The following is a 15227-nucleotide window of genomic DNA, read 5'->3' on the forward strand; positions in this document are numbered from 1 at the left end:
CTCCTCTCTCTTTCCTCTATCCTCTCTCCCCTCTCTCCTATATCCTCTCTCTCCTCTCTCCTCTCTCTTTCCTCTCTCTCCTCTCTCCCCTCTCTCCTCTCTCTCTCCTCTCTCCTCTCTCCCCTCACCCCTCTCTCCTCTCCCCCCTCTCTCCCCTCTCTATCCTCTCTCCTCTATCCTCTCTCCCCTCTCTCCTCTCTCTTTCCTCTATCCTCTCTCCCCTCTCTCCTATATCCTCTCTCCCCTCTCTCCTCTCTCTTTCCTCTATCCTCTCTCCCCTCTCTCCTCTCTCTATTCTCTCCTCTCTCTCCTCTCTCTATTCTCTCCTCTCTCTCCTCTCTCTATTCTCTCCTCTCTCTATTCTCTCCTCTCTCTCCTCTCTCTATTCTCTCCTCTCTCTCCTCTTCCTCTCTCTATTCTCTCCTCTCTCTCCTCTTCCTCTCTCTATTCTCTCCCCTTTCTCCTCTCTCTCCTCTCTCGTCTATCTCCTTTCTCTATCCTCGTTCTCGTCTCTATCCTTCTCTATTTTCTCTCCTCTCTCTCCTCTCTCCTGTATCTCCTCTCTCGTTAAACTCTTTTCTCTATCTTCTTTCTCGTTTCTCTATCCTCTCTCTATTTTCTTCCTCTCTCTCTCCTCTCTCGCTATCGTCTATCTCCTCTATCCTTTTCCTGTCCTCTCTCTTCGTTCTCTCCTCTGTCGCTCTCCTCTCTATCCTCGTTCTTTCCTCTCCACTATTCCCTCTCCACCCTTTTTCCTCTTTCTCTCTCTCTCACTATCAAAACGGGAAAGAATTCAACCCAAAACAGTACAAGAAAAACACGGCACGTGCTCGAGAGAACCTCCGCACAAGTTGCCGCAATAAACACTATCACTCGAGCTAGTGCAACGCACATGCAACCCCCTCACCCCCCGCTTCGCTCTGCCTCGTTCTTCAGAGCCACTCGTTCCTCCAATCTCAGCTATTCAATGAAATCCTCTTCGAATTGCAAAGGTCACTTGAACATAACCCTACTGTGATAAACAGGAAAGATAACCAAGTAACATTCAAACCACTGCTCCAAGGTTTTGAATAGCCTAGTCAGAGATATCTTGATCACCGTTCGCTCGATTGGGCCATATTATTTAAATTTTTTTTTTTACAACCAGTGACATAATACTAGTATTTAATCAGTTTGAACATGACAAGGGTTACGTTACTTTAGGAACGTCGAGAAAACAGTAATTTAATCATTCTGTAATTATTTATGATGGGTTTTTCTGACTAATTATGCATTCCATTCCACTTCACTATCATGATGATGAATTAATTGATTTGAACAAAATAAAAAGATGAGAAATAGAGACCTGAAGAAAAAAAATAGATTCAAAGCCATCAGTTTAGAACATGGAGATTTTGCAGGAATGCAATTATTTTGACTAAAAGGAGGGGGATCAAGCCTACGAAGAAAAGACTAGTGCGGTTCCATGTAGAGATGAAAAGGCGAGAAAACGTAGTACAGAGAGAGGGAAAGAATAAATGAATAGGACTACTATCTGACTCCTTTTGCGCATTCCAACGGGCTGGCTTTCACGTCAAAGTACACGAATCGAATGTTCATAGAATAAAAAGGAAAAGATTCAACTGTTGGCGGAGCATATGCATAGATAGCAAAAAATGGCAAGCAACGTAAGAAATTACAGGTTATACAGTGGTCTAAAGGGGTAGGTATAATACTTGGAGTAAAGGGGGAGGAAAAAAATTACAATTTCCAAGAAAAGCTTTCTGGGAATGCTGCATTTCTCCAAGAAACCTTATAATTTCTTGTCCGGAGTTTATATCTTGGGCAGATATAAGGCCTAGGGATCGACTGTTACTGTGCTCGATTGTAGCCCTTCTTCTAAAAGACTAGTGATTTTGGGGAAAGCATGAGAGGGATAGGTTGCTATAAAGCGGCCTCTTCTAAGCTAATCCCGAGGCTAGGGAAATGGTCCTCTAGAGTTTTAGGGTTCTGAGCTGGCTCACAAATTTTGCCGAATTTCAATAATTCCATCAAAAAGCGGCCAGCCATCAACACAAGACTGGGTATTTACAGCGGGAATAATGTCCTGCAGAAATGACAAAGAATATTATTATATTATTACCATTATTATATAATCAAGGGGGAGAATAGTTTCATTACCTATGCTTTCGTGTGGGCTGCGAGAAAGTAGTCTCGGATCGTCCTTTTGGAGGAAGGCGGGTTTAACACGGAGGATGGGCTAGAGTCTGGTCGCCTCTTCTTGGAGGAAGAAGCAGGTGGCGTGGAGAAGACAGTTGGCGAGCGCTGATTGGCTGGCGTGGAATCTGACGTGGTATGGTTGCCGAGGATGTTCGAGCTCTCGGAGAAGGGGAAAGCGGTCACCCTCTTCCGCGACGCGGCGGCTGGGCTCGGACGCTGTCTCGAGCTACCTTCTCTGAGCTCCCAAACTCGTACCTGCGAGTTTATCATAGATGTCGCTATAGCCCATGTTTGAAATTAAATCTTTCAAGAAAAGTGGAAAAATAAAATACAAATACAAAATTTAAAAATGCGGATAAAAATTAAAAGACATATAATATTAAATATAAATAATTATTATTTAAATTAAATATGTAATGTAAAATATAACATATGAAAAGCATACGATACTGAAAACAAAAGGGCATAAAAATGTAAAAATTTTGAAAAGTAGAAGAAAAAAGAATATGTAGGTATTAGTATAGATATCACATCTAAAATATAAAATATTTCAATATTTAACATATTACAAAAACATATTCCACCGTGATTGAACACTGCCGCATTTAGGCCCATTAGAGATGTCACTGTAGCCCATGTTTGCAATCATACGTTGCCATAGAAACTATTTTATGGGAATAAAAATAAAATTTAAAGTATAATATAGAATAAAAATAAAAAATGAACAATATAAATGAATATACGAAATAAATAGAAGAAAAATACAGAATAAAATATATGAAGTATAAATAAAAATGTAAAAGAAGAAAATATAAAGAGAGAAGAGATATGACTGTAAAAATTAAAATATAAACAATGTTTGTAGTATGAAATGTCAAATATCAAAAATAATATATGGTAAACAAGAAACAAAGAATCTACACAAAATAAAAGTACGTCACATAAAATATAAAAATATAATATATATATATATATATTATTTAAAAATTATAATACTAATAAATTGAAAATTTTGATAATAAAAAATAGTTAAAAATCTTACCGTCCCATCGTCCGACGAGGTGGCGAACTTTCCAAACCCAGAAGGGCACCTGAAAAACGATCAAACCGGTCGACGGTGGGTGAGCAGTTTAGTACTGGTCAACAGGTCAACGGGTCAAGGAATAACCAGTCGACGGCATTGACTTCTGATGCATGGCCGGAGAACTTCAACGGAGCTGATTCGGAACTTTGGGTCTGGCACCGATATTACAAAACAAGAAAAATCAGGGCGAATATTTGTAAATTTCCAGGTAAACAGCAGCAGGCTTTATCAATAACCTGCCACATGTACACGTTTCCGTCGCTGGAACCGCTGAGAATGTGAGCAGCATCAGGGCTGATGCGTGACTGCAATATAAAAGTATTAACGTTAAAAGTTTACATTATCTATATAATTAGTCATAAACATACTCCAGCAGACAAATGGATCCCACCTTGATGAAAAATGAGTCAATCTTAAAATCACAAGAAGAGCAAATTCCCCGGGGACCCTTCTCCAGATTAAGGACATCGTATAGGTAAATACTGCAGAAATAATGCATGAATTATTAGTAGAAAAGGAGTGAGATTTAATTTTAGAAAAGTCTGAAAAGCTACCTATCGTCCATGCAGGAAGCTGCGAGGAGAGTTCCACTCAAGTCTTGGGAAAGGCATGAAATCCCATGAAGCGTTCTAACCTTTAAAATATACATACAAATCAAGGAAAGACATGGTAGCCAAAGATCGTTTCTGCTCATGATTGACATGCAAAGGCAGTCTAACCTTTGTGTCGGATCGGTCCGGGGCAGGGCAGCCCTGTGTAAGAGGGGATTTCAAGTTGCGGGTGTCCCACAATTTAACAACGCTGCAGAAAAATGAGAGATGATCACGAGAAACAAATAAGTTCATATAAGGGTATGCAAACCAAGACAAATTCATCATCATTGTCCCTAAATTTCGTCACTGTCATTCATTTGTGGCATGGAAGAATGACACGGACGATGTCGATTCAACAGATGGATGTCGATGACAGGATTAAAGTCTCTATCTTAGGTTGTTAACATATGGTTGATAATGACAATGAGGATGACATCTCCTGGAGACTGGATGACGATGATGATGATGATGATGATCCGTCACTGACCAAGTGATGACGGCAGAGATGACAAAATAAACAGATGGATGATGATGAAATGATTAAGTTTTCTTTCTAATGTTTTACACAGCTGGATGATGAATAGAATGATGATGATGTCTCTTGGAGACTGGATGCTGCTGACGACGAGAATTCATCTTCAACGATGGATGACGGTGACGAATTGGCTCTTGGACGCCAGATTATCAAAGATGTTCTAAAGCAGAAGAAGAAGATGATGATGATGATGATAATGTTATTGATGGCGATGCTGATGCTGATGATGATGATTCATAGACCGATTGATAAAGATGACAACGACGGCTCTTGAAAGCTGGATTACAAAGACAAAGGCGATTCATCATCGCAAATTCAGCACTCATCATGCCATAGTTGACTCCCCCCTAGTTCAGGACAATCGTAGCCCCAAAGAAAAATGAGAGGTTTTTCTTCTTTTTATATTTTTTTTACCTGTCGCCTGCTCCACCACTAGCAATGGATACACCGTCTTTCAGATACAAAACAGATGTGATGCTCGTAGATGCAACCTGAGAACAAATTCAAAGCGTCAAAAATATAGAAAAATAACCAACAGCTTCCAAACAAGGGCGATCAATACCTTTCCCCTCTTCCTCTTCATTTTCGATGCAGAATGTGCGTTCTTAACTTGGGCTAACGGCCTAAAAATCATATATTTTTGTAAAGTCGCTTAAAAAATATTAATCTTCGCCATGAACGCACAGAAACATACGAGATGGATGTCTCTCGATCTGTAACACTGGAAGAAGATTCTTCCCGCAGATCCCACAACGCAAAAGATCCATCTCTTGACCCAGAAGCAAAGCAGTCTGATGAAGAGAGAGAAATCTTAACGCGGGTTGCACAAAATTCGATAAAGATTAGATAATGTGATGAATAATTACCAGGATTTGACGGGTGAGAGCTAACAGATTTCACACTGCCCGAATGTCCTTTCATGGTACCAACACATTTCTTCGTTTCAGTGTTCCATGCTTTTATCTGCCAATAGAAGGCAGGTTTATTCTAGAGTATGATTCTCTAAAACTTTTAAAACAAAGCCTCACATCAACAATAGAGTCATGCAAATGAAAGAATTCCAATTCAAAATGTTTGAGAAAAGGGTGTTGATTAATGAAGCATCGGTGACGGTTGATTATAAGATCAACATGTCAATTTAACAGACAGACAAATTATGAGGATGCAAATCTTACAGTTTGATCTCCTGATGCAGTCAAAACGCACATAAAGCCCTGCAAGAATGACATTGAGGCAACAACTTGTCAAATAATCAAAATTAAACCTCCGTGAAGCAAAATTTCTCACAACGATGGAGATTTAGAATAATATTTAAGTCACATGGGTTTCAGAAAATTATTACTATTTGCCAACAAACTTGTGGAAGACCTGTTCATGAACATAATTTAAATGAATAGATTGGAAAGATATAATAATCCAATGGACAGACGCTTCAATTTACAAGATATTGAGCATTTTTTTTGACAGATGAATCCTCAATGTTAAGCAATAAGTTCACATGCGATTGATACGAATCAATACCTTCAGCCAGCACACATCAAAAATGGCATTCTTGTGGGCCACCCATTCGCAAGCTCTTGAAGCTGGTGAATACATCAAAATAAGTCGCATTTTACTGTTTGAAACAGGATAAACTCAGATGGACCGAAATTTGTGAGAAATTTTCTACCTGTTCTATTCAATGAGGTGAAAGACGGCGACACCTTCCGCGTATCAAATAAGCTTAAATATCCTTCTTCGTCCGACGCAGCAAGAAGATGATGATACCCGTTGATCTAATATTATGCATAATTGACGGTTAAGAACATCGTCTCGTCGCCAAATAATAAATTAAAGGCAGAAAGAAGTTCGAGGCATTCCAAAAGGAACGAAACATTAGAATCATAACAGATCATACCTCACAGAATGAGAGAGCAAAGGGAATCGCCTCGTCGCCGTCGTGCTCTAGGGCGATAACATCGTTTTCTACGACGACACCAGGAAGCCACGGTCTGGTCCGAACTAATCAAGAAAAAGACGCAAGAAAAACGAGAGAACAGGCATTCAATATCACAAATAAACAACTGATTCAGCAAATCGGAGAACGAAGATGAGCATGAAGAATCACCTCGACACCGATTCAATTCGCGGAAGCTTAGATCGCGGAAGACCGAATACGAATTAGAAGAATTCCTTTCTCGCAACATCTTCCACCGATCGCCGTTCGATACGAATTGGAGGGAAAGTGGGAGAGAAGATCTGAAGAGGGGAGCAGTTCCCGCTCAAAAGAACACAAATTGGCGGGAATTTTTCAATGGTTTTAAAAAGAGACTCGCACCTAGTTTTAATGACCATATTACCCTTTGGGATCGGCGATCTAATGGAATCCGAGCAAGGTCACATCCATCCGACGGTCAGTATTGATTTAATCGGTAGATCCGATCGTTGACGGATCGAGCTAATGATCATAATGCCCTTTAGGGGTCAGCGATCTAATGAATGCGATCGAGTATTCATCCATCTGACGGTCAGTATTGATTCGAACGGTATTTTGTCCCGATCTTGATCGGCCCAGAAGGTCGATCCGATCAGGGACAGAAGAAATAAAAGAAATTTCAACCCCTTAATTAAATACACTATATTGGTGTTAGAAAAAAAATATCAATGTGTAGTCGATTTCTTGTATATTTCCCACCAAATTGGTGTCTAACCACATTGTAAGGTTACTAAAATATTTTTATTACTCCGTATGTTGAGACGAGTGACACCGTATTTTTGTTTCAAATATTATTTGAGAATGTCATGAGGATAGTTTAAGGACATAACAAGTAAAAATAATAGTATAATACATGTATCAATATAAAATGATTAATTGATAAAATGATGTGAGCTAGTGAACCTCAGCCAGTGTTCTACTCGACTACACTCAGGGGTAACAACCACAATAAAAGATGGGTACCCTAGAGGTGGTGACCATTCAAACCTTGTGCATCCAATCAAACATTGTACATTTTAAGGAAATGTAGACTTATCTATGATGCATTCTATCTTCATATTAGGGTGCAATTCACTATTTACTGTATTTTTCTCATTTTCAAATGTATTTTTTCACAAATTTACAGATTAAATATCTCATATATATAATAATAACATTAAGTCATGTTTGACTTTGTTTTGATCAAATAAAATTCTGATCTAATAATTCTGCAACATTTTTCATATTTAAGGGGCTTTATTAAATAAGATGAAGAAAATAAATGTTGGTGAATAGGTTGTTTTCTTAGAGATCACAGAATGAAGGACCACAAGATATGCAGAGGAAATTCTGCAAGAAGAGAAGGAAGCAACAAAGGAAGGTAGAGAAATTTATGCAGGAATTTGTTGTTTGACGTTGAAAGCAAATAGGGAGTAAGAGAAAAAACATTGATTGAGCAGCTCTAAAGACAGCTCTCAAGTCCTACATACAGATCCTCACATGAGAGATTTTACAACTGACCACCTACATGGCAGCATACACTAGATGGGCAGCCCTAAGATATAGGCATATCTCTGCCCAAGTCCAGCCTAGCTGCTGCACAATATAGAGTAGCACAAGGGCAGCCTCTGTTGGAGGCCCGCGGTCAGAAATGGTATAAAATCAAAACTTATAAGGACGAGCCAAGAATACATAGCACCTATTTTTTTATTTTCTCCTAAGGGCACTAACCTCTATAATTTTTCAAGTTTTTGTCAGGGGTCAACCCGATGCAAATTAGAAAATAAGAGAGAATATTGCAACATGGTGGGGTACTTGAGTGAAAGAAATAACAGAAGGGAGAGCAGGCTTCAGGCCTACCTGGCCTAAAATCTGAATTATGATGGGCCAAAATATATAAGGCAATTTTTTAATCCCAGTCATCAAATCGATGACAATCAGATCGCGAGGTCAAGTGTCCTAATGTCCTCTCTCTCTCCCTCTCTATATATATTTATATTTATCTCTTCTCTCTCACACAAACACGCACAATATGGATGCCTTGTAATCGCACTGCACAACCATGTTTTATGATGATCAATTGAGTAGGGGCAGACCTGTCAATATGCCCCCTGGAAGAGATCCCTCTGATCATTCGGTGGATTTTTTGCATTGATCATGGGAATTAATCCCAAGGCCAACAAGTGATCTCCCAAAAGCGATCCAGACAGTTGATACGCATGTATCCATGTATTTAGTCATAAAGAGGAATTTTTTTAATGTAACTAAAGTCACCTTTCATTTTTTAACTCAGAAATCAATGAGAAAACCTTCTTCTGTGTTTTAGACTGCGAGGAAAGTTTTGATGATATCTGGCATGGCTTGCTGAAGTTTGGAGGTGATGATGAGTAATCAAACACTAACCATTACATTAATCTCAGGATTGTTTCATGTTAAAATAAAATAACATTATTAAATATGTGTGCTGTCAAGATTACACTAATTAATTTTTTAAAACTGATATTTAAATCTTTATGGATTACTTGGCATTGCATGTATTTTCACCCTCATATTTCTAAAGAAAACAATGTTCAAGTCAAGATTTTCTCTTTTTCAAATTCTCTAACAATGAATATACAAATTAATTAATTGCTTAAAGCATAATATATTTTTTGAATAAATTTTAAAGCGTTAATTTGATTTAAAATAGTTTTCCACTTTTAGACAAGCTCTGCCACACGCCCCATCTGATTTGTGGGGATGGAGACCAATGATTAATTTTGTCCAGTGATTAGATGCCCGAATCATTACGATAAGGTTCATTATGGCATCACAATTCAGGATGCCATAATCATCTAATCAGGATCAGGTACTTTGAATGATTTGGCACACAAAATTTCCACAATGCAGAAGTTGAGTGATTAAAATCGTAAATAATACAATTCGAATGGAGGATATGTAAAAATATTACAACAATCTGAAATTAAAATCACTATCAGTGTAGTGTAATGACTGAAAATGTGGGATACATGTTCCCGTTTTAATGGATCACAGATGACCCGATAGTTATAACCAATCATGAAGTGACTATGTTGCGGAATCACTAAAAAGGTGAGGCAAAATAAACAAGATCATCGACTAATTGAGCCAACTTCAAATCTCGATTTCAGAAGATATAAAAGGCCTATTGAGCTTAAATTCCGAGGTTAGCTTCATCTTTCTTACCTTTATCTATCCGTGTATTATATTCCGAGGTTAAGTTTTATTAGTTTCTTCTTCATCAACACCCATCAAGCTTAATCCTTCCATATCTTGAATCAAGTCATATTCAAATCTTCTCCACATATTAATACCGCCCATAACACCATTCCTTATTCATATTCATCTACATATTCATATACATATTCATATGCATATACATATCCATATTAATCTACATGCTTCTCATCCGTTCATCATTTTTTCACTCCTGTATCTTTCTTCATCATTTTTACACTCCTGTATCTTTATTTATAATTTTTTTTTTACATGCACAACCTCTATCTTCTATAGTCCATAATATTCATCATATTTTATATATAAATATTAAGGATCACATTCTTACCCTGTTATTTTGCTGTTCTGTCTATCACTAATCTTATATGCATCCCTTCCGCTCCTCCTGATCACAATATAAATAATGTTAAATACCTCATTACAGTTTCTAGTGTGGAAGGCCCTTATTCATCAAGAACTGATCATATTCCAGTGAGTTAAACTTTATAAATACTGTTGAACGTACTCGAACACCAACAAAAAATTACCATACTAATTTTATGTCTGCCAACACTCTCAATACAAAAGCTAATGAATCACGGTAGGGTGCACTTTACCCGAGTTAATCCTTTCTGCCCACCATGAATCAGCCTTAAAATCACTGAGATTAAAATGAAAACTCACAAAGAGCTCACCTTAGAATCATAAAGTATCTACTACAGATTAGGATGTAACGAAAGTTATACTCTTCACATGGAATCCTAAAATAAAATTATACTCTTCAAATGGAATCGTAATCTCACGTCGACCTCCCACATTGAGTTTAACCAAAAACATCCCAAATCTAAGTAATTGCATGGCATGGCATTCCAACTTTTTAGGTTTCTTCACAAATAATATGTCAATTCTAAAGGTCATTTCTGGTATCTATACAATTCAACTTAACTCTAAAAGTTCTAAGTCTCAATATAAATTCCCAATTAATTTTGTCCTCATTCACTAATCCTGAGGATATCCCAAAGATATAAAAAAATCAATTAATGATCAATTACTAACCCAATCTAATATACTTACATTGATACAATAATTCAATCAACTTTATGTAACATTAAATCACTCTTCAATTTATTCAATAAAGTAGCTATATGTTTTTTCAATACACTACACAAAATGTAACAGAATATTCAATTCATTAATGCAAACTAAATTATTGAGATCATACTAAATAATAGTGATCCAACATAAAATTAATATCGAACATAACTCTATAAATCTGCATCCCAGTATACCTTATAAATATTATTTAACTATGTGGTAAAATATTAAATACTCAAGACAAATTTTAATCATGAAAATAACTGAAATTTGAATAGTTAGATTGATAAATGTAATAAATTTCATAAAATAATTCAAATAAATCACATTTTTATGATTTGCACAAAAACGTCAAGCAAAAAAAATCAATACTTTTACAATAGAAGTAGTCAAATTATGATTGTATATGAAGATAGTTTTTAATCTTTGATGGGAAATTAAATCTTAAAAGTAAAGTATAAAGATCACTCCGCTTGTCAAAGTTAGTTTTTTAAGCTTTTAAAGGATTCAACTAATGTATATCAAACTTATGCAGACATATTAAGGAACCAAAGTTTAAGATAATATTATTGAAAATAGATGTCAAATACAAATTTATTTTTTAAATCATGCGTAAGATTTTACATAAAATCATTGTCGCAAACATTTATGGAATAATATCTGAAAGCATATAATCACAATTTGATATTTATTATCAAGTTATCAAAATTTAAAACTATAATCAGTTTTTTAGATGAAATGTCTTATGACAGAGGCTGGTTTATACAGTTATCAAAGAGTCACATGAAGATATTCATTTGATAAATAAGTAAAAATGCTTAAAGAATCAACTCTGATGATTCACATAATACTTTATGGAAACACTAACTACTTCTATAATTGAAAATTCTTCCTAGAAAACTTTCATCTTGGAAAAGACGATGGTTTGATGCGAATGTCAAGATGTAGAGTAAAAAATGCCAATCAAAAATTTTCATAAGCTTCGCAGTATAAGGTTAAAGAATCTCCGATAAAAAATTTCGTACAAGAAGATCTGATAAAATAAATGAGCACATATATGGGAGATTTGTTCACATATCTAAAGTTTTTAAGTCGAATAAAAAGGTCATTACTAATTCTAGAGAGATATTCAAATCAAACAAAAATTGTTGAAGTGGGGGAGAGACTTGAATTTGTAATTTTTTTCAACAGAATTGACTAAGAAAAGCACATATTCTTCTTTAAAAGTTTGAATCAATAGATTATTAGAATATTTAAAATTCAAGAGCATTGATGATGAAATACAAATGAAGAAATTAGTTTCTTTGGAACAACTTTTAACGTATAGTTTGTAGAGTCAAACATTTCCTTATTTTGATTTCAATAGTATCCCCAAATAAAGATATCCAGATTATGGATTATTCATCTTCTTTACAATGCTTTGACATACTCTGAGAAATTGATTAGAGAATTATGTTGTGATAGAGAGATCAAGTACCATATTTTCTACTTCATATAAACTTGATTATTCTTTCACATGGTCACACCTAAGGTATTTTTAACCTCAATAAAAATACTCCATTTTAAATATATTAATCCCTGTTTTACTAATGTCATTAAAACTTTTGATGTTTTATGCTGTTAAATAATAAAAAAAACTAATCCGTAAATTTTAGCACTAAGTACAATTCGACCATATATAAAAATTCACCAACTAATGAAGGGAAAAATTTTGAAATAACGAGATAGATAAATATTTTAAAAATATAAAGTTTTCATTAAAATAAATTTATTTATAATGTATACTCTTAAACATGAATAAAGGAGATAGTGGATGAGGTAATTAATCAGCATATCTTAGATCCTCTAAGGGACCACGTCATATACTAAATCTAAGGTCTGTGGTAAATCAATTACATAATAAACAAATGATTTAAACTGACATTACAAATTATCTTTGAATTATATTTACATTTATTTAAAAAATAAATTTAATTGACATTTAATTAATCCCAAATAATATATTCATCGTTGAACACGCCTAGTTGATTAATCATTCTAATAAAATTTACTTGAAGCCGAATTCCAGACTTATCATTTGATAGTTAATTAGTAGTATTTGACTCGATAGATTATATTCAACAAAAAATCATAACATAACATATTAGGATCTTTGAGTTTCATTTGAATCTGGGTGATACAGAACAAGATTGTGAGGGGATGAGAGTTAGTCACCAGACGAACGTGTAGAGGGGGGAACCTGACAAAAAGAGTGCCGTTGTCGTTAAAGGAGAGTCCTCATCATCATTGTAGCCGACAGAGTCATTGTAGTCTAAGGAGAAATTGCCAGATAAAAATCTACAGAGATAGATAGAATCACACCACATTTTGATATTCATATTCCAGTGAGTTAAGTTTTTCATACAACTCCTTAACATTAACTATATCTCTTGGCTTCAAAAGGCCATTTGTTTAAGAGCCTCAGTTTTTCATACAACTCCTTAACATTAACTATATCTCTTGGCTTCAAAAGGCCATTTGTTTAAGAGCCTCTAGGCTCATGTATCAATTTAGTTAACAACTCTAATGTCTAAATAACCTTTATTGGCCTTCTAAATGAATTAAAATCATCATATATATTAATTTGCCACTGATCTATTTAACCTATTATAGGTCAAATCTATAGCTCGTGGAGCCTTAAGCTACGCCTCATGCTCTGAAAGATACAAAGATGCGTATTGACTCGCTCATATAACCTATCTATCATAGGATATGATGCACACATAACCTCTTGTCCGTTTAATAATTCAATGATGACTTAAGGTATAGTAAACTGTCAAACACTAATGGGTATCCGAGTAAGTATTAACACATTTAGGAATCATCAAACAACTCTTTTCTAATTTTCCACTACCTTGGCCAAAAATTTGATCATATCATCTTACTTTAGTTGTCTCCTCGTACACAGAGTGCACAACTCCATCTTGATCACTGAATTGTCTTCGTCAACTTCTTGATGTACCTGAACTAAAATTGTGTATAATTCCATGCTTAAGAATATGTATGTTATTATCGAAGTACAACCATCTGTCCATGAGATGTCTTTGGTGCCTGAGCTTTAATAACCACTTACACAATGGTGATTTTAATAAACCCAATTGAAAGTTTGGTATAATAGCCATCACGGATTAATAAGGATCAATTCAACGAAATCTTTGTATAAGTTGTCTTTGGTGCCCATAAACATTAAATATTCACCACATCAATCCCAAAATGTGAATTGTGGTAACATCAGGATGGAAATTATGGAATATATATTCATGCCATTTATGGTCCAAGGAATGACAACATATTAAGAGATCCCGGAAAAACTTTCCTCACACCTTAAGGACTGTGGTAAAGATTAGGGTTGTGCCTATAACAAAGAAGAATTATATAAATCAGGTGATGCTAAGCCAAAACCTGATTTGGATACTATATTGCCAGTGAAGGATGGGATCATGTTTTTCATTTTCATTGTAGGTCTAATCTTAATCATATCAAAATATTCTTAAAGATTCAAATTCTATCACTTAAGTATATCTCAGTGAGAAGGATTCTCTCCTCAAGAACTGGGTAATAGAAATAAGTTTAATTCAAGAATGAGAAGTAAAAGGAGATATTAATATAATACTAAGATGATAATAGTAATTTAATAAAACAGTAAAAGAACAAACATATTTGAAAATTTAATATCAACGCATAATAATTTGATAAGATATGATGGTAAGAAAATGGAAGTCTATAAGAGGAAGAATATAGGAATATAATGGACGAAAAAATATTAAGATTGTAGGAAAGCAAATAGATAGCAAAACGTAGGAGTAATAAAGGAATATAGAAATAATATCAGACTAGGATGTCAAGGATGTATCTATCAGATCATTAGAAAGGAGCACGAAAACATCAAATAAATGGTAGTAAGTTTGCAGGAAATAATAAGGAGATAATAGGAAAGCGATGAAAATAAGCTAAGAAAATGGAAGAAAATACTTAGAAGTAAGAGGCTAAGGAAATAAGAACAATATAGCAAAGAAATATGGTACTGAGTTAGAATTAGAGTACAAGAGCATTTAAGAGGAAGATAACCGGAAGAGAATGGTAAGAAGTGAACAAGAAGAAGGTACCCCGTAAATATTGAGAGGTTTAGAAGATTAAGAGGATTATACTAATTATCTAACCGATCAGCCCCAAGGGTCATGGCGTAGGACGAACACGAACAATCGATTCGGTACAATCTAAAGCTTTCATAATTATGAGCATAGATTCATCACTAATTTAAATCTTTCATAATATGCCATTATTTGTTGAAATATTACAAAAGTAATAAAAGAATCATTAAACAACGTCTACAAGTTTATTTAATGTTGCTCAAACATTACTTCATTTTCTCCAAGGCTTTTCATTGATTCCCTCGTCAAACATTTATGTTCTTTTCTTTCAGCTACGTTCATGTCTCTTTGACTTTCCCAAGTTAACCTATTAATACCAAACTGTAAATTTCAAGTTGGGGGG

At 35.1% G+C, this 15227-nt stretch overlaps 1 protein-coding gene across 1 annotated transcript; it reads right to left on the bottom strand.

Annotated features, from left to right (window-relative positions):
• Positions 1-1342: 1342 nt before the first annotated feature.
• Positions 1343-6654, bottom strand: LOC144703071 (Transducin/WD40 repeat-like superfamily protein). The gene is made up of 17 exons (XM_078575152.1): positions 6519-6654; positions 6309-6412; positions 6081-6186; positions 5933-5994; positions 5587-5625; positions 5278-5374; positions 5106-5202; positions 4974-5034; positions 4826-4902; positions 4003-4084; positions 3838-3917; positions 3675-3765; positions 3520-3588; positions 3368-3435; positions 3242-3290; positions 2161-2454; positions 1343-2086 (listed from the first exon to the last, which is right to left on the bottom strand). The coding sequence occupies exons 1-16, from the start codon at positions 6595-6597 to the stop codon at positions 2161-2163; spliced, it is 1455 nt and encodes a 484-aa protein (XP_078431278.1). The 5' UTR covers positions 6598-6654; the 3' UTR covers positions 1343-2086.
• Positions 6655-15227: the final 8573 nt, after the last annotated feature.

The sequence above is a fragment of the Wolffia australiana genome, chromosome 5 (genome assembly GCF_029677425.1).
Source record: "Wolffia australiana isolate 7733 chromosome 5, ASM2967742v1".
Taxonomy (NCBI): Eukaryota; Viridiplantae; Streptophyta; class Magnoliopsida; order Alismatales; family Araceae; genus Wolffia; species Wolffia australiana.